Source organism: Dermatophagoides pteronyssinus, unplaced genomic scaffold (genome assembly GCF_027571235.1).
Source record: "Dermatophagoides pteronyssinus isolate colony J.1.1.1.1 unplaced genomic scaffold, Derpt_VIB-CSIC_2022.12 sq0015, whole genome shotgun sequence".
Taxonomy (NCBI): domain Eukaryota; kingdom Metazoa; phylum Arthropoda; class Arachnida; order Sarcoptiformes; family Pyroglyphidae; genus Dermatophagoides; species Dermatophagoides pteronyssinus.
In genome coordinates this window covers 397,890-424,278 of record NW_027461539.1, presented here as the reverse complement: position 1 = coordinate 424,278, position 26,389 = coordinate 397,890, and the positions used below count along the sequence as shown (strand labels likewise).

At 33.0% G+C, this 26,389-nt stretch overlaps 6 protein-coding genes across 6 annotated transcripts; 2 read left to right on the top strand and 4 right to left on the bottom strand.

The window, feature by feature from the left end:
• Positions 1-1,210: 1,210 nt before the first annotated feature.
• On the bottom strand, positions 1,211-1,945 carry mRpS33 (mitochondrial ribosomal protein S33). Its single transcript, XM_027341321.2, has 2 exons — positions 1,540-1,945; positions 1,211-1,472 (listed from the first exon to the last, which is right to left on the bottom strand). Exons 1-2 carry the CDS (start codon positions 1,860-1,862, stop codon positions 1,355-1,357), a joined length of 441 nt encoding a protein of 146 aa, XP_027197122.1. The 5' UTR covers positions 1,863-1,945; the 3' UTR covers positions 1,211-1,354.
• Positions 1,946-2,097: 152 nt separating this feature from the next.
• Positions 2,098-7,928, bottom strand: LOC113791541 (uncharacterized). The gene is made up of 3 exons (XM_075822188.1): positions 7,017-7,928; positions 4,997-6,953; positions 2,098-4,932 (listed from the first exon to the last, which is right to left on the bottom strand). Exons 2-3 carry the CDS (start codon positions 6,066-6,068, stop codon positions 2,552-2,554), a joined length of 3,453 nt encoding a protein of 1,150 aa, XP_075678303.1. The 5' UTR covers positions 6,069-6,953; positions 7,017-7,928; the 3' UTR covers positions 2,098-2,551.
• A 6,210-nt stretch (positions 7,929-14,138) lies between these two features.
• Positions 14,139-17,243, top strand: LOC113791583 (putative cytosolic Fe-S cluster assembly factor AAEL012261). Its single transcript, XM_075822162.1, has 3 exons — positions 14,139-15,451; positions 15,571-15,861; positions 15,932-17,243. Exons 1-3 carry the CDS (start codon positions 14,258-14,260, stop codon positions 17,126-17,128), a joined length of 2,682 nt encoding a protein of 893 aa, XP_075678277.1. The 5' UTR covers positions 14,139-14,257; the 3' UTR covers positions 17,129-17,243.
• A 6-nt stretch (positions 17,244-17,249) lies between these two features.
• LOC113791680 (uncharacterized) lies at positions 17,250-18,965 on the top strand. The gene is given in 3 exon segments (XM_075822170.1): positions 17,250-18,202; positions 18,204-18,266; positions 18,319-18,965. Coding segments are annotated over 3 exon segments (1,446 nt in total). The 5' UTR covers positions 17,250-17,440; the 3' UTR covers positions 18,940-18,965.
• On the bottom strand, positions 18,926-19,713 carry LOC113791698 (uncharacterized). The gene has a single exon (XM_027341505.2). It carries the CDS (start codon positions 19,649-19,651, stop codon positions 18,953-18,955), a length of 699 nt encoding a protein of 232 aa, XP_027197306.1. The 5' UTR covers positions 19,652-19,713; the 3' UTR covers positions 18,926-18,952.
• Positions 19,714-19,877: 164 nt separating this feature from the next.
• Amun (protein amun) lies at positions 19,878-25,741 on the bottom strand. Its single transcript, XM_027341486.2, has 5 exons — positions 25,018-25,741; positions 22,001-22,094; positions 21,773-21,941; positions 21,558-21,713; positions 19,878-21,502 (listed from the first exon to the last, which is right to left on the bottom strand). The coding sequence occupies exons 1-5, from the start codon at positions 25,176-25,178 to the stop codon at positions 20,679-20,681; spliced, it is 1,404 nt and encodes a 467-aa protein (XP_027197287.2). The 5' UTR covers positions 25,179-25,741; the 3' UTR covers positions 19,878-20,678.
• Positions 25,742-26,389: the final 648 nt, after the last annotated feature.

The window sequence follows — 26,389 nt, the reverse complement described above, 5'->3', positions numbered from 1 at the left end:
ATTCATCATGCCATTATATTGTTGTTTTCTGAAGTTTTTTTCTTTTTTTGATGATGATGATGTTTCATATGTCAACCATAAGCAACAAAAAAAGATTTCGTTTTTTTGTTTTGTTTTGTTTTTTGTATACAACAGAATCCATTGTTTATGTTCGTTTTGTTGTGTTTTAAATGTATCATATGATTACAAATAAAAGACCATTTTATTCAATCATCCAGATTGATTTTTGTTTAAAAATTTTTTTTTTACATTGACACTTTTTTACCGTAAGTATAGAATTTTGATCCTATCAATCAATTCTTTAGTCAAATCAATCATGCTATTCCCGTGTATATTTTATATGTAAATTATTTTTTTTTTTGCTTTCTTTTTTATCTTTGTAGGTAGTCTGCAAGTATACTTGGATATATCTAAACAAAACTTTTAAAAAAATCATTGCACAAAATTTGCTCCAAAAAAAAAAAGAAAAAGAAAAAATCCAATCATTAGCCCAAATTGGATCGAATAAATCTAACAGAAAAATCAATAAGTCAATTATTAATATCTACCATAGTTCTACATTCAGTCCATCAATGCTGCTGTTGTATTAATATTTTCATTTAATTGGATGACAAAGTTTTTTGGGTTTTCTACTTGAAATTATCAAAATTCAACTCTATATATTTTTTTAGATTAACGACTACAGAACATCTAAGCTTTATAAAATTATTTACAATTTAAAAACTCAAAACAAAAAATCATTAATTAATCACCGTTAGACGAATATAATTTTATTTTGAAAATTAATTTTCAAATCAAGATATGGCTATCTGGTTCACACTGAAAGTTTTCAATTAATTTCCAGTTTTCTATGTTGCTGAAACAAACGATCAGTTACATCTGTTCATCAATCATCCAGAGAGAGAAAAAAAATTTCCATAAGCTGTCATTATTAATGTATTATGGTCAACATTGTAACATTATTATTAATTTGATTTCTATTTTCATTGGAATAATGTCTTATTTTGTTATCACCATTTAGTTCTTTTCAGAAAAAAATGATCCTTTTTTTCGGTTATAAATATTTCAACAATCGATTTGTGGAGAACGGAAATTTTTATTTGTGAAAACAAACGGGCAATTTATCCATCCGTGTTAAATGAGTTAACTTTTTTTTGTTGTTTCAGTGCAATTCAACTTGATTACGCGTTCATAAAAAGTTTAATTGTAATTTCATATGGACAAAACTTTTTAATTTTCTATTTTTTTTTTTTTTTGCTGGAAATTAAATGAAACATTCCAAAACGACAAAATAAAGAATAATAATTTAAATACAATGAAACGGAAGACACCATCTATTGAATGAAAATGTAAATCAATCTTCATCACCATCGGATTGAGTTTGAGATTTTTTCTTGCCCCATATTTTATCCGGTTTACCCCTTAATGCTCGTAAACGACTCATTTCTTCTTTAATATCCTTATGTTCGTCACTAGCAAAAAAAAAAAATTTTTTTGATTAAAATGTAAACTGAATATAAAATCTGAAAATTAACAAACCGATATAGACCATGTTGTCTTAGCAATGACATTAAATCTCCAATTTGTGGATGAGCGGGATAATATCGTATAGATCTAATATGATCCAAATCACTGGGTAATTGAGAGAATCGATTAACCATTTGTTCATTTTGAAAATGATGAGAATCCCATGCCTGTCGTTGACGAGGATCGACTAAAACGGCACGTGATATTTCATATGGCATCGGTGTCCGAATATATTCATTAAACAATTTCGATCGTAATTTCATCATTCGAAGAGCATATTTAGACACATGTTTTAATGGTATTTGTTTGGCGAAATCGCCCATATATCGTACCATTGTTTATCGCCAAATAAAATGATAATTTCGGAAAAAAACCCGATCCGAATTGATCATGTGTTTATAAACTGATTAGTGCTGCCATCTGCATCAAAAATTGTATGGAATAGAATTTTGAAATTTATTTTGTATGTAAATTGATTAAATCTACCTTTAGTAACCCCATTGAAATCAAATCTTGATAAAAAAAATAAGTTCAAGAAAAATTTAATAAAAAATTGAACAAGATAATGCATATATTTAAATCAAATTATATTACGTCGACAATAAGATCAAAGAGAAAAAAGGGGTAGATGAATGAATGAATGAATACAATTATATCGAATACAATATGCAAATAATATGTTTGATAATTGAAAAATAAAATAAAAAACAAAATAAACAAAAGAAAAAAAAATCATAAAAACAATCGAATTTTTGTTTCCATGCGGTATATATAATGATCAAATAAATAATACAAATTCATAAATCAGATTCCATTTCTGATTGATTGAATATAGTTCGATTGTTGTTCATGAGCCGATTAATTTGTACAATATGTATAAAATAAAATTCTGTATGAGATTTGTAACCATGTGGTTGGGCTATGGCAATTCAGGTTGGAATTTTTAAATGAGCAACCAACACAAAATACAAATTCGAAAAAATTACAAGGCAGTATGGCTGACAATAGATTTTGACTAATTGAATCAAAAATAACCTCCACCAGGACCTGGACCAGGATTATTATTACGACCATAATTTGTCTGCTGCTGTAGCATCGATGAATATTGCTGTGATTGTTGTTGTTGTTGACTAGGCGCCATCATTGACTGAGATTGTTGTTGTTGTTGTGGCCAACTACCACCGCCGCTGTTATATTGTTGTTGTTCCATATTTGATGTTGATCCATTCTGATTAGACATAAATCTTTGCTGTTGCTGTGACATGGACATCATTGACGGTGTAGCAGCACCAACAGTACCCATGGAATTATTGTTATTATTATAAGGCGTCATTTGCGACTGTTGAGGATTATATCCAGTCGTCGGTCTCATTGGCCCTGTTTGAAATCGTTGCTGTTGTTGCATTCGTTGTTGTTGTTGCATCATTCGTTGGGCTCGTATGTTTTGATTGCGAATCAGTCGAGGTTGATTACCCTGTGCCGTAGCATTTGGCGATGGGCCAAGTTGTTGATAATAATTCGGTGCTCTTACTTGATTTGTAGGCGCTTGCTGTTGATAGGACGTCGTCGAAGAAGGCTGTTGTTGGCTATTGTTTAGCTGATTCATCATTGAACCTCGAGGCCTCGTCGCGTATTGCTGTTGTTGGCTATTGTTTATATTCTGTTGAAGCTGAGCTGACAATATTTGCTGTTGCGGTGAATAATTAGCTTGTGATGGCATAGTGTTCATCATACGTTGAGATCCGATCATGTTCGGATGTCTTATCATTTGTTGTTGCTGCCCTTGCGTTACTTGTTGTTGTTGTTGTTGAGGTGGTTGCTGTGCAGAATTATGATAAAATTCATTGGTTTGTGAAGGGGCCTGTTGAATTTGATTCCACAGTGATTTATTTTGCTGAGCCTGTGCCATTTGTTTCAATGCGACCGAAGCATTCGGCCCCGTACCATTGTTATTTGGCGTTGGTGGCGTTGAAGATGGACACGGCATTGACATGGTTGTAGATGCTGTTGCACCATGAGGATGGTGAAGTGGTGATGAAATTGTAACGCCGGGTGATGGTGTCGCACGTTGACACATGGCTGATCTAGGAGATGATACAATCATTTTGTTGTTGGCTACCGTAGAATCTGGATTTGGAACAACTGGTTGTAATAAAAGATTTGAAGCTTGAGCTCCACTATTTGGTCCTGTTGCAGTTGGTGGTCCGGTTGAGTTTGGACGACCTCCTGCTGAACCACCGTAAGGAGATTTGATCATCACATGACTATTTAGAGGTGATTGTGATCCAAGTGGTGGCGTAGGCGTCATCGATGACGTCTGTAGATTGTTAGTGATCATTTGTTGTGATTGAGCGAAATTATTGCTACCGTTTGGTTGTTGTTGAGGCACTTGTTGGGGATTCATTCGAGGTGATTGATGGCCGCCGACGTTACCATTACTAGCATTATTCGGTACCATTAGATTTGTTTGCTGTTGTTGTTTCATCGGTCCGATGGTATGAAATGAGGGAAGCGTGCTATTAGGTTGACCAGCTGGTGTTTGTTGTCGTAATTGATGGAAATTAGGCAGTTGCTGATGAGGACCATTTGTTTGTTGTTGATGAAAATGATGAGAATTCATTGGGGACGAAGCACCGGATCCACAAGAAGCAGCTGAACCTGGATTCATGTTCATTGAATTTATCGTTGAACCAGGTGTAGATGGATTTGAGAATGAATGAAAAGAATTGCTTGCAGGATCCATTGTTTGCTGGGAATGATGAGAACTTATAGAATTGATTGAATGAATGTGACCATTCATCATAGGTGAATGGACCGATTCACCAGAATTGCTGCTGTAATGAGGATTGTAGCCACCACTTTCAATGTTGTGCTGTTGATGGTTCGAATTGTGTTGCTGGTATGATTGTTGATTATTCGTTGGTGTGGGAACCGGGTCATTTTGAAATCCTTTGTTTAAATCTTCTAACACTTTCGTAATAAAATCTTCATCACCGAAACGATTCGATAGAATAGAATCATCGGCCGAAGAACCGAATATAGATGAATTATCTGTTGGATTAGAGAAAACCGAGAATTGTCCATTTGAAGGACCATTGGAAGCAATACCGTTCGATGTGTGACCAGTTCCATCTGGATCCATTTCCAAAATTTGATTAATCAGATCTTTGGAATCATCATCCGTATTGGATTGATGATACTGATTTTGTAGCTGCGGCTGTTGCTGCTGATGGTGAAGATGTTGATGATTGTTCATCGTTGTAGACCCATTGTCCATAAGTAGATCCTGAAGCGATGTAGCATCAAGTTGGTTAAATGGATTAGAACATCCGCTATTGGCGCCACTAAAATCTTCTTGTTTGATCGAAACATTTTGATGTTGGTGGTGATATGACGACGACAAGCCTGAATTAGAAAGAAAAAAATTATAGTCCAAACTTTTAAAAAAAATTTATCAATTGAATCATACCAGAACTTTGACTTAAAAAGTTCATAGGAGGTGGTTTGATATCATTCGTATGAGGCGAATGATGGTTTGGATCAAATTTATAGACAGAAGGCGATGATGATCCATTCATTAGCATATCATTATTGGATTGTTGTTGTGAGGTAGCTTGTTGTTGCTGTTGGTTATGACCACCACTCATTGACATCATTAATTGAGAATTAGTAATACCACCACTCATCATTTGTTGTTGTTGTTGTTGCTGCTGTTCCAATTGTTGTTGTTGTTGTTGTTTCAATTGTTTTCGCTGCTTGGCAGTCATTCTGGGCATTTTGGCTTTGGTTGGACCAGTTGTTGCTGCACCCGTAGCTCCAGGCGTTGGTGATGAGGATCCTACTGTCATCGGTGGTGTCATCGTGTTCAATGGACTATTCGATGAATCGAGCATTAAACAATTGGCTGATCGTTTATTTCCACCCGCGTTTCCGCCACGCGATCGACCACCTCCAGAAGCAGAATTCGCTCCGCTTGTCTGCTTCTTTCTTCCTGTAGCTTGTGCGGCAACTTCATTAGCGGCTTGTTGTTTTTTGACTAGCCGCGAGGTTTCTAGCTTTATTTTTTGATTATATTGTTCGAGGAATGGTTGTTCTTTGGCCATTGATTGGTCATGATGCGAACGATAGCCATCCAAACGATTTTTCAACCTGTTGACAACATCGTAACAGGCTCCTCCATTTCCTTGTATTGGAACAGCTCCTGAATTATGTTCAATATGATTTAACGGAGATTGGCCATAAGATGTGGCCATCGGAGGCGTCCGACTTGGCTGAAATTGACCATGTTGAGGTGATGGTGTCGAGGCATGATTCTGTGTTGGAGTCAATGGATGGTTTTGTTGTTGATGGAATGGCTGTTGTTGTTGCATATGGCTACTGTACCCAGGCGAACTGGATGCAGATGCCGCACCACCAGCTGCACGTGGGGATGATGTCGTCATCATCATTGCCGGTGATGATGATGTTGACGATGGTTGCGGCTGATGATACATCTGATGACCGTTTGGTGTAGTGGATCCATTTCCGCTGCCACACATCATTTGCTGTTGTGAACCAAGAGGACTAGCTTGAGATGATTGTTGTGGGTGATGATGTGGATGGTGATTGATGTTGCTTGCAGAAACCACTGATTGACCACCTCCATTCAGATGGGGCAGATGTTGATGCTGTTGCGAGTAATGATGCGGAGATTGATATGCAAGATGAGAAGATAGTGAATGATGTTGCTGCTGTGCAGATGGTGTAGAGGAATTTGGCCCTAATGATGGAGATGATGATAATAATGAAGATTGTAATTGAGAAGGTGCAACGGTGTTTGGTGACGATGATGGCCAATCAGCCGCCGATGAAATGGATGCCGATGATGACGGCGGCTGATGCGGCAATAATGATCCCTGTGTCGAAGCAATGGTTGTAGTTTATGAAAGCAATCGAAAAAATTTAAGTGAATTGAATAGAATAAAGTCGTTATGAATTGACTTGTTGATTCTATTTAGTAACACTAGCTGCTAAAGATACGAAAACACATTCGATGAGATGAGATGAGATCAAGTATGATGAACATAAACATAATTAATTTGTCGTTTATTTATTGAAATTGAATTTCATAAAAAATCACTCAATATTTGGTCTAATCGTAATGGATGCAAATTAAGTAAGTTAGCTTTAAACGATCGATTTTTTGAACAAACTGAAAAAACAGCCAACACGCTTGAGATAATTGATACGAAGATATTTTTGAAAATAGAATCAGGCAAACAACAACATTTTTATCATAAGCATTCTCTTCATTTTTGTTATCAACAATATTTTTGATGGCTACTATCCAAAATGAATTGATCTGTTGATAAAATTGATGATGATAAACAATCATAACCGATAAATGCAGCTGCTGTTGGACCTTCGATTGAGTGGCAATATTTAATCTGCAAAAATAAATGAAATGAATTTTAATTTGATGGAAAAAATAATAATAAATAAATACATACAATTCTATGAATTGTGAAAAAACAACAACAACAAAATACTTATAGAATGATGGTTATTCAAATTTTATAAACGTTATTGATGATCATCATCAAAAGAGTCTTTCTCCAGAAAATAAATACATTGATATCCAGTTATTAGGGGTAGAGCTTAAACTATTATGTTATTTAGATGAAAAATATGACAATCCAGCAAGTTGATGACGACAAGCTGATGGAAAATGAAGAAGATTTCTGAAATAAAAGAGAACAGACCGAACGAACGAACGACCGGCCGAACAAGATTGATGAATGAAACGAATAAATGGATGTATATAGACAGATAGATTTGAAGAAGTTGGGCACCATAACAACCACTACTGAAGGCTTCGAATGAAGAAGACTTGTTTCCTTATTATTATTATTATTATTATGATTTTCTTCTTATTCAAGAAAACGGCTAGCCAACCAGCTTTAACTAACCAAGCAGTCAACAAACAAATCAACTTCGTGGATGAATAGATGCTTTGCTCGTCGTAATTTTTTTTTTTGCTGTTGATTGTAGTCGCGCGCGATCTTTTAAACCGATATGGCCAAAAAAAATGTTGTATAATTGATGATCAATACAATGATGATACGGTTATTGCACAAACATGGAGGCTAAATAGATTGCTCATTTATACTTCAAAAAGAAAAACAATATAGTCGTTCGTTCATAGAACCACGATAATGTACGTTATCTTCAAAATTTAAAAAAAAAATTGAATCTTCAATAGAAACAGACCGTTTGGTTGTAGAATTGAATCATCGTTGATAAATTTGAATTAATTCGCAGAGTTGAAATTTTTCATTTTCAAAAAAAAGTGAAATTGAAGTTTAGTTTCAAACAATGGATTCCTTTTTTGTTTTTGTTTATCTGTCATTCTAACATTGAAAAGATCTTGTTGTTGTTGTTGTTAAATTCAGCATAAAAGCAAACAGCACTTTTTTTAAAAAAATTAAAGATGATACCAGAATTAGAATAATTCATCCATTATGGAACTATGAGTTTTTTTAAAACCATCATGACGATGTATTCAACAATAAGAAAAAATTCATAAAAATTGATGATACTAGATATTGATAATAAAGAGTGAGAGAGAGAGAAAGAGTGTGCCAAGAGAGTATATCTGTATATTTTTTCTTTTCCTCTCTTAGAATGAAATTTCAAACGAATCAAATAAAAATGAATTGACAAACGGCAACGAATCAAAATGGTGATCCTGTTGTCCCTGATTATTATTATTATTTTGCTTCAAAAGGTGGCGAATATTTAAAGAGTGAGAGCGATAAAGAAATAAAAAAATGAGAGAAACTTGGAGAAGAAAAAATAAAATGTTTTCAATGTCGATCACAAAACTAACGTTGTCTGAAATTGAAATAATGATTTGCGTAGTGGTTGGTTTTCGGTGATGTTTGACGGTGGTGAATAATAGATTGATGCGATGAAAAATGAAATGAAATAAAATAAAAATTGCCTCCGTTGTTGATTCGATGATACTTTGGTTTATTTAGATATTTAATGATTCAACTGCTACATCTTAAGGAATGTATCGTTGAGTTTTAATAATCATCATTATTATCTTGGTATGTTGAATGATGCATAATAATTAAATTCTTCTTAGCGATCAAATGAGATTGCATTGAAGGATTGTTGTTGAATTTTGGATAAAAAATTTTCATTCGATTGAATTCAAGAATGATGAATAATTTCAACCGGCGAAAGTTTTCTTTTTGAAACACAAAGAGAAGAATATTCCGTAATGATTGAACTAATTGAATAACTGATTCAGTTCATTGAAGAACAGCAACAACAACAACAAAAAACCAAACGGGTAGAATAAAGTTAGTCGATCATCGAATGGATCTTTATGTCGATAAATCCGGGTTTTAAGCTGATCCTTGATTGTTGTCAATTTTAATACGGATAATAGCCAATTCACACACACACACTTGGACATATATATTAAAAAAAACAGCACCAAACAACAACAAAAGTGGAGACAGATCGTTTTTTTGTTGTTTGTTTGTTTGTATATTCCGAATATTATTAGATGAGATATATTTCAGGTCTCTTCTCTATTTTTTCTGTCTCGTAATTCGTTAAATGAATGTGTGTACTAACTATTTTACGCAGGATCAAAACCTACATAACACATACAACACACACACTAATATTTTGGCCACAGTTTAATATGAGCTGATCACAATTTCTTGGTGTTTGAGATTTGGTTCGGTATTCGTGATTGTGTTGTGGATTGTGTGTGTGTGTGTATATTATCAGAGAGTGTGGAAGACGCGAGCAATTGACTAAAAAAGATATTTAGAGTGTGAGATCCTTTAACCACTAGCACAACAATCCTGTAAAAATGTGTACTCTTAAAAAGGAACATACGAAAATCAAAAAAAAAAAAATTAAATGAAAACACTGAGAGAAAAGTGTGGTTTGCACACGCCAATTTTTTTGAGGTTTGCACGCCAATCGCTAACATATTTACATGCTTTTTTTGATGGCGTGCATTCATCAATGTTGGCGTTATTACGGCATCCAAATTGGACTTTTTTCTCAGTGAAATACGAAATGCCGTTCGGACAGACAGAATGACACCACAGAAGCTACGACGATCCACCGAAAAAAAAGAACGAATGAAATATTTGGCTGTTCTGTTTTTTTTTTTTTTTTTTTTTTTTTTTTTTGGAAAACCAATTGGCAATTGAGCAAAAGAGAAGTTAATTGTGATCCTATTTTCACAATAGAGCAATAGTCACAATCAACAATGTATCCATTTTGACCATAACCATTCTGTATAAAATTTAAGTACTCGTAAGAATGAACCAACAATAAAATAGAATAGCTATCATTCATTATGACTATAATCTGTATTGTGTCGAGTGGATCGAGTATCCCTCACACAACACACACACACATTCTGATGGGTGAAAATGAAGATGATGATAGCGGTATAGTATTGTATACACAACAATGGTAAGGGATCGGCACAAATTTGCTACTATTCTATGTTTTTTGAAAAGGATCGAAAACATGGATTAATGGGACCACCATTCAAAATGCAGAACACAAAAACACTGATTGTCCATCTGTTCAATCAACGAATAATTTAGTCTGTATTTTAATGCTTTGTTTCGAATTTCGAATCAAATGGTGACCATTCTTGTTGTTCCCGAAATATATTGGCTTTAGCAGCAGAGAGAGAGAGAGAGAGAGAGAGAGAGAGAGAGCATGATCAATAAATGATAAAATTTTGAAATTTGCAATTAAACAAAGTTGAAACAAAACTCTTACGAAAATAATCAATTATATAATTATCATTTAATTTGTCAAACAATAAAAAAAAACATGGCAATTTTCTTTAAGAATGTTGTTGAAATTTAGGTGATAAATTTTATTACAAAAACAAAAAAACTTGATTATCCAAATAATATTCTTTCTCATTGACTGGATTGATAATATCATCAACATTGACAAAGTGTTAGGACAGGCACACGATGATCATTACCATTTCCTTATGGATAGTGAAAAAAATGGATGTAGACCAAAATTTTTTTTGTTAACAAAAAAAACCTGTGCTTAAACAAGCCACAGCACAGGTGGTTTTTTGTTCTCTATATGTGTTTTTGTATTGTGGTAGCAGTGGATTTAGAGAAAAAAGAATGAAAATTCTTCTTCTTCGTTATACTTTCTCGGGGTAGGTATGTCATAAAAAAAATAAACTTTTTTTTTCTTTTGACAATTGGCGCGTTTGAAAATCTTATACATGAGTTTTTTTATGAATTGGCGTATGCACGCACGAATAGCACAAGGTCGGCTCTTGGTCCAAGGTCTTCCACTTTTTGATTGTTGTTGTGAATTGTTACGGCCCGTTTTCCTTGTTGGTCTATACTTTCTTGTCTTGCTTGTTTGCTCATTATGACAATGCTCAACAACCACAATGTTTGTATGAGTGACAATCCATTATTAATGATGATGAAGAATGCTAACACAAACAATGATATCATTGATGATGACCATAGGACAATGAAACTTATGACGAAATTTTTTTTTCTGTTTTCAAGCAGTGAAGTTCACTTTTTCTGCAATGATTCGATGAAATAATAAAAACAGACAATTGAATGAATGAAAGAGAGAAAAAAAATATAGGCCAAGTTTTTTAACTCTAAAAAATCAGTGTCGATAAAGATTGCCATAGCTATTAGACGGAAAAATCACTCCGAAGAAAAAAATTCAAATTACCCAGCCGGAGCAATATCGCTTTTGTGATGGCGGCCGCGCCAATTCTAAAATCAAATGTACCATTTTTTCTCGACAAGTTTGCCATCTATGGTTAAAATCCATGTACTATATTCTATGATCACATGTTTGATGTTAATAATTACAAGTTTGATGGTCCCACACTGAAAATTTTTTTACTAATCTAGCTTGACTAATTTGCTTTTGACTAATAATATTTCTGAAGATAAAATGCATTGACTAATCTTGAAAATTAGTCAAATGAAAAATGGTCAAATTGTAAATAGTCATATCAAAATTAGTCAACCTTATTGTTAGTCGAGCTAGATTAGTCAGCCTTTTGTTAGTCGAGCAAGATTAGTCAGGTTTTTTATTAGTCGGGCTAGGTTAGTCAACGATTCATTAGTCCTGCAAGATTAGTCAAGTTTTTGTTAGTCGGGCTAGATTAGTCAACGATTCATTAGTCGAGCTAGGTTAGTCAACGATTCATTAGCCCAGCAAGATTAGTCGAGCTAGATTAGTCAACGGAACGGATAGAAATTTTTATACAGAATCCTCCAGAATCCAGAATACAGAATACTGTTTAAATTTTTACGATTTTACGATTTACAATTTTTTATATAAAAATTTATTTTTTAAAGATAAAAATTTTAACAAAATATCAAAATGTTTAGAAAGATATGTTTGAATCCTTTGGGTCTTCGAAACATTCTTGATTTGATCAATTCCAAGTGTTATCAAATTAACTTTGGTATCTTTCTAGGGTTATGCAAGAACTAGAGAATTTATCACTTTGAAATCGATTCATTGTCCAAGATTGTTTGATGATCATGTTTTTATAATAAAAATTTTTTGAAACTTCTCCAGTCTTAAATTTATTTTTCTTTGATTGATTATCAGAAAATTTAAAAACAGACGGATGTTTCGATAATTTGGTTTAAACGATAGGTTTAAAAAATGACCAAAAATTGGCGAAACCATCCACCATTTCACATCAGTATCTCCAATGACCATTGAAAATTCATGATATTGACCATCAATGACCAATATCAGCCCAACTTTTATAATTTTTCATTTCTTAAGAATTTTGGCTTGATCATCAAGGTTCCAGTTTCGTAAATCCGATACCATTGCTGTGAAATGATAGAAAAATTAATTTATGGTGAAACCAGTTAAAAAATTACTCGTATCAAAATCAATAATTTGAATCGTTCAACATCAGTGATCATTCTCATGTCAGCAATATGCATCATTGTGCTAATTCAATAGGAAATAACTCAACCATGTTCCTAACTTGACCTGACCTATCCTGATTAAATTCTCACACACTTTGGTAAACATGGTCCAACTATTCTTGAATAGCACAATGAGACAAATCACCAACATAAAAATGATCTCGAAAAAACTTGAACGATTTAGCACAACATGAGGGTAATCATATTGATTTATCCCGCAATTCATGATTATTGATTTTAGATAAATTGGATACGAGAATTAACATTTTATATTTATAAAAACTGAACTTGCCATTAGAATATCCTCTTGGAACAATTCATTGTAAATTCGATAATTAAAACAATTGCCAAAATGTGAGAAAAACAATGACCACATGTTAAAAAAACTGAAAACGAACTTTAGTTTTTCTAAAGCACTGTTTTGAGTTGGCGTGCGTGTTTCGAACTTTTTGCTCGATGCGTCAAGTTGGAAAAATCAAAAACCAAACAGTGGCATTAATAATCGAATTTAAATTATGCAATTTTAAATCATAATTTCATTACTAATGATAATACCAAATGAAGAGAATCCGTTTATAACAAATATTAATTACTAATCCAATTTACCAATTTGTTATTTACGGATTCCCTTTATGTTAGGTTAGCAATTTGAGTTTGTTATTTGCGGATTCCCTTTATGTTAGGTTAGCAATTTGAGTTTGTTATTTACGGATTCCCTTTATGTTAGGTTAGCAATTTGAGTTTGTTATTTGCGGATTCCCTTTATGTTAGGTTAGCAATTTGAGTTTGTTATTTACGGATTCCCTTTATGTTAGGTTAGCAATTTGATTATCTTAATCATTTGCAAAATGAGGTTAATAATTTTGAATTTTATTAATCTTTATTATTGAAAAAAACTAAGAATTTTCATAAAATATATTAACCCTAATAGGTACATTCACTAGTCTATCATATCTATAAATAATTAGTACAAATTCATTGGCCTGAAACGGAAATATCTGTGAATTTCTATTGTTAAATAAATATTGGAAAAAATCAAAAATTTTACAAGTCCGTCAAATAATCAAGTGAGCATGCTCCACGATGACTAATAACCGGTTGACCATTCCTTATGCGACTAATCTTTAAAGTTGACTAATCTAGCCCGGCTAATTTGAAATTTGACCAAAATTCCTCGACTAATATAATATGTTGACTAATGAAGGCCGACTAATCTGAATTTTGACTAACGTGAAAGCGGCTAATTCTGAATTTGACTAATGCAGTCCGGCTAATCTGAATTTGACTAATGAGAAAGCGACTAATATAATAGGTTGACTAATGCAGTCCGGCTAATCTGAATTTGACTAACGAGAAAGCGACTAATATAATAGGTTGACTAATGAAGGTTGACTAATCAGAATTTTGACTAACGTAAATGTGACTAATTCAGAATTTGACTAATGCAGGCCGACTAATCAGAATTTTGACTAATCCAGAGTGACTATTAGTGTTTTTGACTATTTTACTGCGACTGTCCATTAAAATGACTAAATGTGTGTGACTAACTTCAATTTTGACTAAAAATGTGCGACCACTTCGATTTTTGACTATTTTGGGCAATGGTTTTTTTCAGTGCATGTGATTTTCAACAATGAGCGGATTCAGTTCAGCTTTGAAATTGACTGATTTAAATGATTTTATACAACCATCACAGGTTAGTAGTACTTGTCATTAGAGCCTTTGTCATTTGATATATCAACATGTCTGACCAAAACGAAACACCATTAATTAATATTAATGCTGGTGATGGAAAAGGACAACAAGACGAAGATGATGACTTTGATTTCTACTATGATTATGCGAAAGCAGCACAATTGGATCGTTCAGGCTGTTGGACTGAACAAAATTGGCAAGAAGAAATGGAAAAACATCCATTGTTTGCAACCAAAGCTCCGGAACCAGGTCAAGAACAATCCGAATTGATCGATGCATTTAGCCAGTTGAAATATGATCCAGAATTTAATTCAATCGAAGAACTAATGAATAGTTATCGTCAAGATGGCAATGAAAATTTTCGCCATAAAAAATACCGCTGGGCAATCGATTCGTATTCGGAAGGTATTCGTTTAGCTTTTAAACATTCATCTAAGAATCAATCATCTGAAAACATAGAAACAAATAAACTAAATGAGTCATTATCCGTTTTGTATAATAATAGATCATCGGCACATTTTCATCTGGGTAATTATCGAAGTTCAATGCAAGATGCAACCAGAGCAATGTTTTTGAATCAACAAAATCTAAAAGCTAAAATTCGATTTGCTCAATGTTGCTGTAGATTAAAACGATTCGAACAATGTATCATTTTCTGTAAGAAAGAATTGGATGAATCGAATGAATTGAAAATTGAAAATGAAAAAGCTAAAGAAAAATTTCGCCAAGAAATGCAAACACTTCTAGAAGAAGCTGAAAAAAAATTCAAAATACAAAATCGAGATGAAAGAAAATCAGCCAAAACTGAACAAAAACGTTCATATGAACAAAAACAAATTGAACAAGCTGTTCAAGAACGTGGAATAAAATTCCAAGGATCATTGTTTGAAACTGATCATCCCACTGTACGAGGATGTTTCGTACATTTTGATTCACATCAAACATTGGTCTGGCCTGTTGTTTTTATTTATCCGGATGTAGGTCAAACAGATTTTATTGAAAAATTCTCCGAAAACAGCACATTTGCTGAATATATTGAAATGCTTTTCGAAACAAAACCCGAATGGGATCAAAAAAATCAATATCGACCGGAACGAATACGTTGTTATTATCAATCATGTCAGACATATACTGTTGATGGCGAAAAACGTATAGCACAAGAACTAGAATTGATTGAATTCGATAGAAAATTATCTCTATTAAAAGTGCTTCAATTAGATGACTATATCGTTCAAAATGCTGTACCAATCTTTTTTTTGAAAATTTGATTTTTTTTTATAAATATGTTTTTGTATCCATTGAATTTTTAATAAAATGTTTTGCTTTGTCGTTCTTGTTTATTGTTTGTTTATCTAAATAGGTATGCATAAAACCTGCTGAAACAATTCAAGATAATAAATCGGATAATAGTGAAAGCGATGACATTATACGGATTAATAAATCAAGTAAATCATGGAAAAATCGACAATCAGAACGAATACAGGGGCAAATCAAAGAAGGTGGTGATACAGGACAACCTAAGTTGACACCGGTATCAGTAACGCTAGGAGATTGTTTGGCCTGTAGTGGTTGTATAACATCGACCGAAGCTGTACTGATATCCGAACAATCACATGAAAAAGTGATCGATATTTTAGATGAGAAACAAAAGGTTTGTTTGGTGTAATGATTTTATTAAAGATTTTTATTGAATTTTATCTTTGCTCTAATCAATGAATCAGAATAATAATTTAATCATCGTAATGACATTATCATTGCAAGCGTTAGCATCTTTAGCCGCAAAATATAACCTTGATTCGATACAATCAGCTGCCGAACGCATCAGTTATCTATTTCATTCATTAGGTGTCGATTACATTTTTGATATTGCTTTAGCTCGTCATATTTGTCTTCAAGAATCATGGCAAGAATTATCAAAACAATATAACTCGGATACAAATTCTAAACAGCCATTATTGTCATCGACTTGTCCCGGTTTTGTGTGTTATGCTGAAAAATCACAAGGTAACATTTTGGTTCCACTTCTCAGCCGTATCAAATCTCCACAACAAATTATGGGCCTTTTAGTGAAAAAACGATTACATTTAGTTAATGATCAATTTGTTGACGTTCAACCAGATCGAATTTACCATATAACATTGATGCCATGTTATGACAAAAAATTGGAAGCTTCTCGATTGGAAAATCGTATTGATGAATCGATAAAAGAAGTAGATTGTGTTATCACTCCTTTGGAAGTGGAAAAGATTCTTGAATTCAAACAAATCGAAAATCTTGATTCACTTCCTTGCCGCCCTCTTGATCAGTTTAATGTCGGGTTCAGTCCAAACGGGGAAATACAATCGCATCGAGGATCAGGATCAGGAGGCTATGCAGATAACTTATTGCGAATGATGGCTATATATCAAAAGATGGCCACCAAAGAGTTGATGAGTACCGAGCTTGAATGGAAAATAGTACGCAATGCAGACTTTTTGGAAATTAATCTTCATGAATCGGAAACAGATACTAAGCCAGTGATATCGTTTGCCATATTGAATGGTTTTCGTAATATACAGAATTTGGTGTCACGATTAAAGCGAAAATCCTGTCCGTATGATTATATTGAAGTATCTGCTTGTCCTAAAGGTTGTCTAAATGGTGGGGCTCAATTTCGCAATATTCCATTCAATAAAAAGTTGAATGAAAAATTGACACCAGATTCGGATCCAATCGTGATTACTTTCGAACAAGTTCAAAAACTTTATGATCAATTACCAAAAACCGGATTCGACTTTTTCACCGATAATGAAATGATAGATAATCAAACTGTTGAAATTTATTCAAAATTACAATTGGATGATGAATTTCGTGAAAAATTTCGTACCGAATTCAGAATTTTGGAGAAAAAATTCAATATTTTAAATTCAAATTGGTGAAATATTAGTTGCAAAAACGACATTCTTGATAGTTATTCTGTGGAAATAGTCGAGTTTCTTCCTTGTAAAAATTCGATGTTTATTTTCTTAAAAACAATAATTAAAAACTTAAATGGCACGAATATTACTAAAAAAATATTGAAAAGCAGAGTTTGCCTTCTTTTATTATAAATGAATATCGTTTGTTTAAAATATTTTTCATATGTGACAAAAATAAAATCACTAAAATGAAATTTCTTTTCATTTCGTTTTTTTACGATTAGATTTGAAAGGTTATGACAATAATCGATTCGGGTGATTATCTTCAAAACGATGAATGAAAGTAAAAATGATGCAGATAATAATGATGGCCATGAACAGGAACGTCTACAAAAGAAATTGGCTCACGCGGAAGAACGTTTGGCAAGATCAGAACGTTATAATGAAGAACTTCGTACTGAATTGCGATTGATGACAGAAAAATTTCTGCTATCCAAACAATTGGATCAACAACAATTATCCAGCGAAGCAAAGTCAGAATCTCGATCGGAAACGAACCGGATTATTAAAAAAGAAGAATTAGAGGAGATTAAAGCATTATCGGCAGAATTCTCCGATTATTACTTTGATTCAAAATCGAACACTTATTTTAGTCGTTCAACTGGATGGTATTACTATCCGGAAAGTGAAGCGTTCTACAATCCTGAGGATAAACGCTACTACAAATATGATCAATTGAAAAAAGAATACATTTTTATGTGTAATTTAGATGGTACAACGACCATCACTTCGGATGAAAAGAAAAAAGAAAAATTTATTTCTTCTAATGAAGATTTAGAAATGGAAGATGGAGAAATAAATGATAATGATGATTGTATCGATATAAGTTCTGATTCCGATGAGAACAATACTCAATCTAAACATGTACCAATCAAATCCAAGCGAAAATCATCATGTCGTGATAAAAACGATCATAAATCAAACTTTTCGTTATCATCACTTCCCAAACGTTTCAATAATACGGCACCATGTCGTTTGGTTGTCAAACATTCTGAATCGCTGGAAAATGGATCAATTCTTTTAATCAGTTGTATGGGGAGGCAAAATTGGTCAACATTCCAATTGTACAGTCACAATACCGGACATGACCATTTCACAGGTTCGTATGATAGTTTATCAGTACTTTAATTCTTATCAACCATGTTTTGCAGATTCATGCTGAAATAAATTATGATCTTTCACGACGGATCTATATGATTCAAGATTTACTATCAAAAAATGGTACGTTTGTTAATGGAAAACGGTTGGGACAACTCGAAAGAACTCCCTTGTCGCATGGTGATGAAATCGGTTTGGCCGATTGCTGTCTGCTTATTGCCCATATACATTCGAATCGGGATGTTGATTGTGAAGAATGTGATGGCAGTGTTAATCTACAACAACAGAAACCGGATACTGGAATCTATGCCAATTATCAAGCCAAATCTTCTCGATCTTCAATGAAAAGCTTAAAAAGGAAATATGGTCTGGAAAATGGTATGGCTGAGAAAAGCGTCAATGGCCAAGATGGACAATCACAGTACCGCGATCGTACCGGCGAACGACAGCGTAATGTTGGAAGTGATTGTCCGTACGAAAAGACTGCAGCGGGCTCAGCATTGGATCTACCATTGAATGATAGGAACAAAGGATATCAAATGCTTGAACGAATGGGTTGGAAATCGGGCCAAACATTGGGTAAATCGAACGATAGCTCAAAACAATTAATCGAACCAATTGAAATGGCCGATGATCATCACACAACTACACGTCGTGGTCTCGGTTATGGATAATGTTTATAAATTTTTATTTATATTTATTTGGAAGCATTCTACCTCTTTTATCTCTGTTCGAGCGCCCACTTTCAAATTCTGTTGATTTAAATGTCACTTCTTGTTCACTTTGATCAGTACGAATCATAGGTTTGAGTGACAGTGATTCTGACTGTGAATTATCAGTGACGGTTGCATACCAATCTGGTATTTGTTTTCTATTCTTGTTGAGTGTATCAGATCTATAGTAGCCAATCGATTCTAATTCTGCGTCCGAGTATCCTAGATTGATTAATTGTCTACGATTTGCTCTAGTCAATTGTACCATTCTCATGATAGGTGTTTGTTCACGTTTTAATTGACGCATAGCATCGTTGGGCATTTTCAACATGATTTCAACATCTGCCCAATTGGTTGGAATTGCAGTTGGGTTGTTTACATTCTTGCGTTTTTTACCTCCCGATCCGATACTTCGGGTCTGACTTAAAGATTCGGTAAACAAAAATGATCTTCGCGATGTCAATATATCATTTTTTGGTTTTGGACGATAATATTTTTTCCATAGACAAAAAAAGAGACAATATAAGGTCAGCATTAACAATAATACAGTTATAGTGGCCGAAATCAATATCAAAATGAGTAATGCAAAAGGAACATTTCCCCAATTGCCATTCCAGAATGATGACGATGTTTGGTTATAGGTAGTATGGCTTTCAAGGGTAACACCCGCCATTGATTAAATGTAATGGCTACGAAAATAATCTCCATTTCGTCCACAACAAATGTTGTCGTCAATATATACCAATAAATCGATCATTGTTTACAAATTCAATCAATTATGAATATATTTTTTTTTGAATTGCAATAATCAAATCAAAAATTTGTAACCATTAAACAATAAAAATATTTGAATCCATTTTATAGCAAAATAAAAATAAAACAGAATTAACCATCAATCATTTATAATGATAATAATTATACTTTTTTCCATTTTATTTATCATAATCATAATCATAATCATAAAATAATAATAATAATAATAATAATCAATTAGATATCAATTTTCAAAAGATTTTGTTTGTTGGTATCTAGTCTTAAATATAATAATAATATTCTTTTTTAAAAAAAAACACAGTATTCGAGCCGATGTGTATGTGTGTGTATGTGTGTGTTTGTTTGTAGATTTTTTTCCATTCAATCAATGCAAAAAAAAAGAAGAAAGAATTGGAAAAGAAATCGAAAATCCATTATATGGGCCTGGTTGTTGATGTTGTTTGGGATTAATATATATTGGTATATATGGATATCTGTTTAATCATTCTTTTTTTTAAAATAAAATAAGAAAAGAAAAATTCAAATATAATTGAATAGAAAGAATTCGGTTTGTTTGATGATCCAAAAAAAAGAGTGAAAATGTCATATCAAATAGAAGTGTACGAATGTATGTGTATGCAAGTGTGCGGAGGTATGGGAAGGATTAGGATCAATGCATTTCATGAATGTCAGGATTGTGAAAAAAAAGATTCAATGGCTTCAACTCTTATCGGTGAATGTTGGTGTGTGTGTTTTTTTGCATGTGTAATGTATTTTCCCAAGATTCATGTCTCACTTTTGTCGCTGTGTTTTATATTTGCATAAAGGGGGTGTTTTTTTAAAAATGTATTCTGTATGCAAAATTTATCCACACTGACGAAGAGAATTGGAGTTGTTCACGAGTTGAATGGTCAGCCGAATTCATTTTAATGTTTTAAATAGAATAATCAAGCTTCCGCACCAGTAGGTTCGGCAGTTGCGACCAAATCTAATCCAGTTTTTTGTTTTTTCATTGGCGGAGCTTCATCCAAAGAAACTTCATCATCACCGACTGAATTATCCACAGAATTCTCTTCCGATGGCGTTAGCATTCGTGGCTGTTGATTCATCTCTATATTTGACGTTAAAGATATCATCCTTTGTTGGTGATGATCGTCAGCCGAAAGATTAGAATCCTCTTCACCGATCCCAGATGATGATGTGTTTGATGTCGTTGTTTGATTATTGTTAGTGTTGATGACACCGCCATTTGCATTACTATTACCATTGACACCATTGGTTATCGGTTGTGAACCAATAATAATTGGCGTAGACGTAATCGATGCTATGATGTTCGATGGAGGTGATCCCAACGAAGAGGGCATTGTGCAAACAGCCGACACATCAGAACCGATCGTGGCGGCTGTCGAATCAACTGAACATGATGCAGCACCTTGACTGCTTAAATCTTCTTCGGAATATGGAACCGATGCAGATTCGGAATCCTCTAATGACCCATTCAACGATGATTCATTGTGATTATGGTTAAGCAGCACATCCTGTGAAGACGATTCATCGCCATCAGCACCAATTAACGATGTGGTGGTTGGTGCCATCACGTTTGCATTATCATCGGCCGCATCCGATAATTGTGAAACATTATTATCAGTATTGATTGATTCATCATCACCACGTGGCATTGAATCTAACAGTGTCGGGTTTGAATCTTTTATGAGATAATATATCCACAACACCTGATCTACTTTATGTGGAGTCCATTTGTAATCTGGATCTGTGTAAAGTCATAAATTAATTCACAAAATTCATTTAAACAAGTTATCTTATACCTGATTGACGGAGCGATTCAGTCTTGTTCCGAAGTTGTTCCGAATAATTGTTGAACTCAGCAATGGTCGAATCTGTGGCTTCAACGCCTGGTGTCGAAAGCATACCCTCATCGGACATGAATGGTGCTTGTTCGGGATAAGCGGCAGCCAACACAGCTAAAAGAGAAAATAATAATCATAATTGGATTCTTTTGAATAGAAATCCTAACACTTACCAGAAGCAGTGGATGGGCCAATACCTTTAAGATTGACCAATTGTGTGATGGCTTGTTGAAGATTTTTTTGATGGTGCATCTTTTTGAACGCTTTTCTTGTGATATTGACCACTGACGATTCTGTATTAATACGAACCAAATCTAACATCTTAGGACGATATTTACCCATCTTTGGGAGAAAATTGATTATTATTATTATCATCAAATTCAAAATCAAATAACACTAACCATAAGGCGCCATTTGGCGATTTGAACCAATTCTTCGTAAAGAACATGTGGATCTTTACGCGAATGTATCATTTGTGGTAGCTTCTCACGAAACCTGTCATTAAAATCAAGAATGAAAAAAAAACATTGTGATTAGCCAATGTTGTAAAAACAAAATTGAATTCAAATATTCTTGACTTAAAATTACACATGCGTATGGCATCATTTGAATAAATATTACATTTCCATTCATTTTTTTTTCATTAACGATGTTAACGACCTGTTGTTATCATTACAATCATTAATTTTTCTCCCCATTCATGATTAACATTATGCAAATCAAAAAAAAAAAAAAAAAAAGAAAAAGAAAAAGCTAATAATTTGATTGTACAGCATTGCGAATGTCAACGAGTTGTCTGTGTGTGTGAACTTGATTCTTATGTTGTTCATATATTGTCTATATAATTGAAATGATCAAAAATGATTTTCCATTTGATTCTCAATGACGATGATTCAATCATGCACACACACATTTACTTATAAATCCCTATATATACGAAAAAAAATCACAAAGTTTTCATTCGGGATAAACAAGTGAAAAAAAAAGAAAGAAATAAAACAGACGATATTAAAGAGCCCGCCATCGAATTATAACTGATAGAAGCCAAATCAATGATAATAATAATAATAATTTTTATTATTTGAAGTATGTTGATCATAATATAATGAACAACACCGTGTCTGTATGTGCACCTCTCTTTTTCTCAATCTTTTTTTTTTTTTTTTTTGAGTATGGTACGTTCCCGAACCACTACAAAATTTTTTACTATAATTTTTATTTCCGTTATTATTATTTTTATTATCATTTTTAGGATATTTACCCTATATGTTGATGACCGTAATCATTCATTCATTCATTCATTCATTCATTGCAGACACCATGTGGATGTCAATTTCAATTTCCAACTATTTTGTTCTCATGTGTAATCATAGAAATTGTATTGTCAAGTGTGTGCCAGTGTGTTTGATTGTCATAAATATCATTAGATTGTATAATAAAGTAACTTTGATTGAAATTTTCTTACTAATAGAAAATTCCACTGAAGATTGACAATCACCATTTGAAAGCTGTAATCAGAAACGGAAATAATAAAACCAACAGACAGAGACAGAGAAAGTCTATATTCTGATTCCAAAATTCTGAACACCACCAGAATTCGAACTTTACAATGGTAGATGGCGTTCATAAATCCAAATAAGTATCAAAGCAAAGAATTTTCTTTTTTCGATCAAAGAATTGTAATGAAAAATCTTTATAACAATCATTTAAACGTGTAAATAAATACCTTCGCTTTACATTATCCTTAACCCAGTGACCTTTGGTCTCAACATAATCAACATATCAATTCAATTACATAAGTCTAGACATAGTGGTAGATGTGATGATAATTATAAAGGATAGAAATTATAACTGTGTAATGATGATCACAGTTTTTTTGAATAGAAAAAAAACAAAACAAAATGAGAGAGAAAAAAAAAGAAAGAATAAATAAATAAACAGACGACATGAAATATTTTCGACAAGAACCAAACGAAAAAAAAATCTATTCAAACTCCAATATGAACCAAACATAACACACACACACACAATGAATCGGCTGACTGACAACGACGCGTACACAACAAAAAAAAACTGATGGCCACATAGTGAAAAGAGAAAAATAGGGATTGATTTAAGTAAAGTGTCGGTCTGATTCTTTTCGTTCACATTTCTGTATATACTACCAAATGAGGGGAAACAAAAAATTTATTTGGCGACCTGATGATGCCGGCTTGGTTGCCGCTTTAAAAAAAATACGGAATTAATAGATAGGAATGTATAAAAAAAAAGTGAGAGCAAAAAACAGCTGATTCAGTTATTACATAATATTATACACAAGACTCTGCATTCATTTATCAATTTATATTGGTGAAATGGTCAAATCACTTGTCAGTAATATTATTTTTTTTAATTACAGCAAACATTAAATATATTCTTTTTTCACTTTTATTCTATGCTGATATTTCAATGATAAAATTGTCCAATTTATTCTTTTATTTACATTTGTTTATTTTTGACCAAGAATTATTATACCATATTTTTTGGAAAGGAAACTTTTGTTTCGGATTTCTTCAGAGATAATCGCAGACACCCATTTCTATGCAGAAATAAATACTTTTCAAACTTGATCAATTTGATAATTTGGTTAAAACCATTATCAATTGATCAATGCATAGTAAATTCTAACAACAACAACAACAAAAATGAAATATACAAAGAAAATTATTGTGAATGAAAACCTAGATATTAGGAAAAAATTAGTTATTATTATTATTATGTCAGTCAAAGGACATTGCCGTTATAAAAATTAATCTTTGGCAGTGACCGTCATTCATTCATTCATTCATTCATTAGTAGTTCCTGAATGATTAATGTTATGTGCGGATCTCTTTCTCTTTTTCTAAAATATATTATGACTGACATTTAATGTTCATTTTTTTCATTCGATTCTTTTTTTAGGAGCCACGTTATGTTATGTTATGCGTTGTTGTTGTTGTTATTATTTTGTTGGTATGTCTGTGTCTATCTGCCGGTCGGTCGAATGCGTTCGAATATTGTTGATGTTGATGCTGTTGCCAATCGTTACACTATTATTATTATTATTATTATTACTAACAGATGATGATGATGACGGGCAAGAAATAGAAGGGGAAAAAATTTAAATTTTTTTATCATTATTTGGCGCGAACCAAAACGATAATTATGATGGAATTTGATTAGTTGATCAATGTATCATTTTATATTTTATTATCATATCAACAATTATTTATTTTTTAGTATAAAACAACGTGGCTGATGGTGACATTTTAGATTATTGATTATGGTATTGAAATAAAAAAAAATAATGGCAAACGAACATCATCAACGAAATGTAAAGAGTTTATTTCATTGTATTCAAATGCGTAATAACAAACAAACAAACAAAAACAAAACTTACCATGTATCTAATTTGATGAATTCTTCTGGTCCACCTTTTTTAAATGACCGTTGATCGGCCTTCAATTTGATAGCATCACGACGAAGCTCATATACAAAACGCCATTGTTTTGGCGATGCTTTTTGGAAGAATGCCAAACTCGAATCTGATGGTTCAACCATTTGGCCGTCTTCCTGATTATCAGATTATTACAGTGTTTTCAATACAGAAAAAAAATGGATTTGTGATTGAATTTTCCAATCACAAAAATGGGCAATGAGGACACCGAATGCAATTGATCACGACGATGACAACGATGATGATGTTGATATTGATGATGGTACAACGCGATCCAAAACAAACAAAAATAAATTTCAAGAATCGAATCTCGATTTTCAGAAACTCAATATGGTTATGTTCAAATAGGAATAATATTTAGGTATTTTGATGATGGCCAAGCCGATACCACCGTAGTTTTATGTCTCTGTCTCCGTTTGTGTAAAAAAAATTGTGTATCGAGACTTGAATCAAATGCTGTTGTTGTTGTTGTTGTTGTGGAGCAGTTTTTTTTTGTGTTGGTTGTTGTCGTATAAAAACTTTACTTTAATCACACCAGTCCAGCAGTGTTTGTGTGGCTTTTGATGAAACAACACAGCCAACGATGATAATAATGATGATGATGATCAAAGCGAGCAATCGACAAAAAAACGAATGAATAGTTTTTGTTAGAAAGATATGAGAAAAAAAACTCCGCACAAAACAACACAACGAAAAAAAAAAATTGATATGTTGGCAACGACAACGACAAGAGATTGAAACTCACCAATATAACATGCAATGTATGCATTTGCTTTTGTGCAATGGCAGCAAATGTTCGTAAAAGGCCAACATTTTTATCGAATACGCATGCGTTATTTTTTTTTCCATTACTTTGAAAAGAGCTAAACGAAAAAATTCTCGTTTTTTACTGCATAAATAAATGCAAAAGATTGTGCCCCACCAAAAATCACGCATCAGATTTACGCATGCGGACAGGATATCGAAAATACGTTATATGAACACAACACAATGTTGAGAAGAACAAAAAAAAAAATGCTTTATGCGTTGGTTTTTTAAAATGAAACTTTTATAACACACTCTCAATAATCTGTGTTTGGCCATAGTCACAATGAAAATGGCCATAGCCATGAAATGAGTTTTTCCATAGCTCCAATATCGATCAGAATAAGAATAGCGGTGAAAACACTGTTTTTCTGGAATATCAAAAAAATATAATTATCGATGGAAAGAATACTTGTGGAATAAAATTAGTAACGGTCAATCGGATAAAATCAAAAATAAATCTTTGAAAAAAAACTATGCAAACTATGTTATTCTTTGCCATGATTAACAA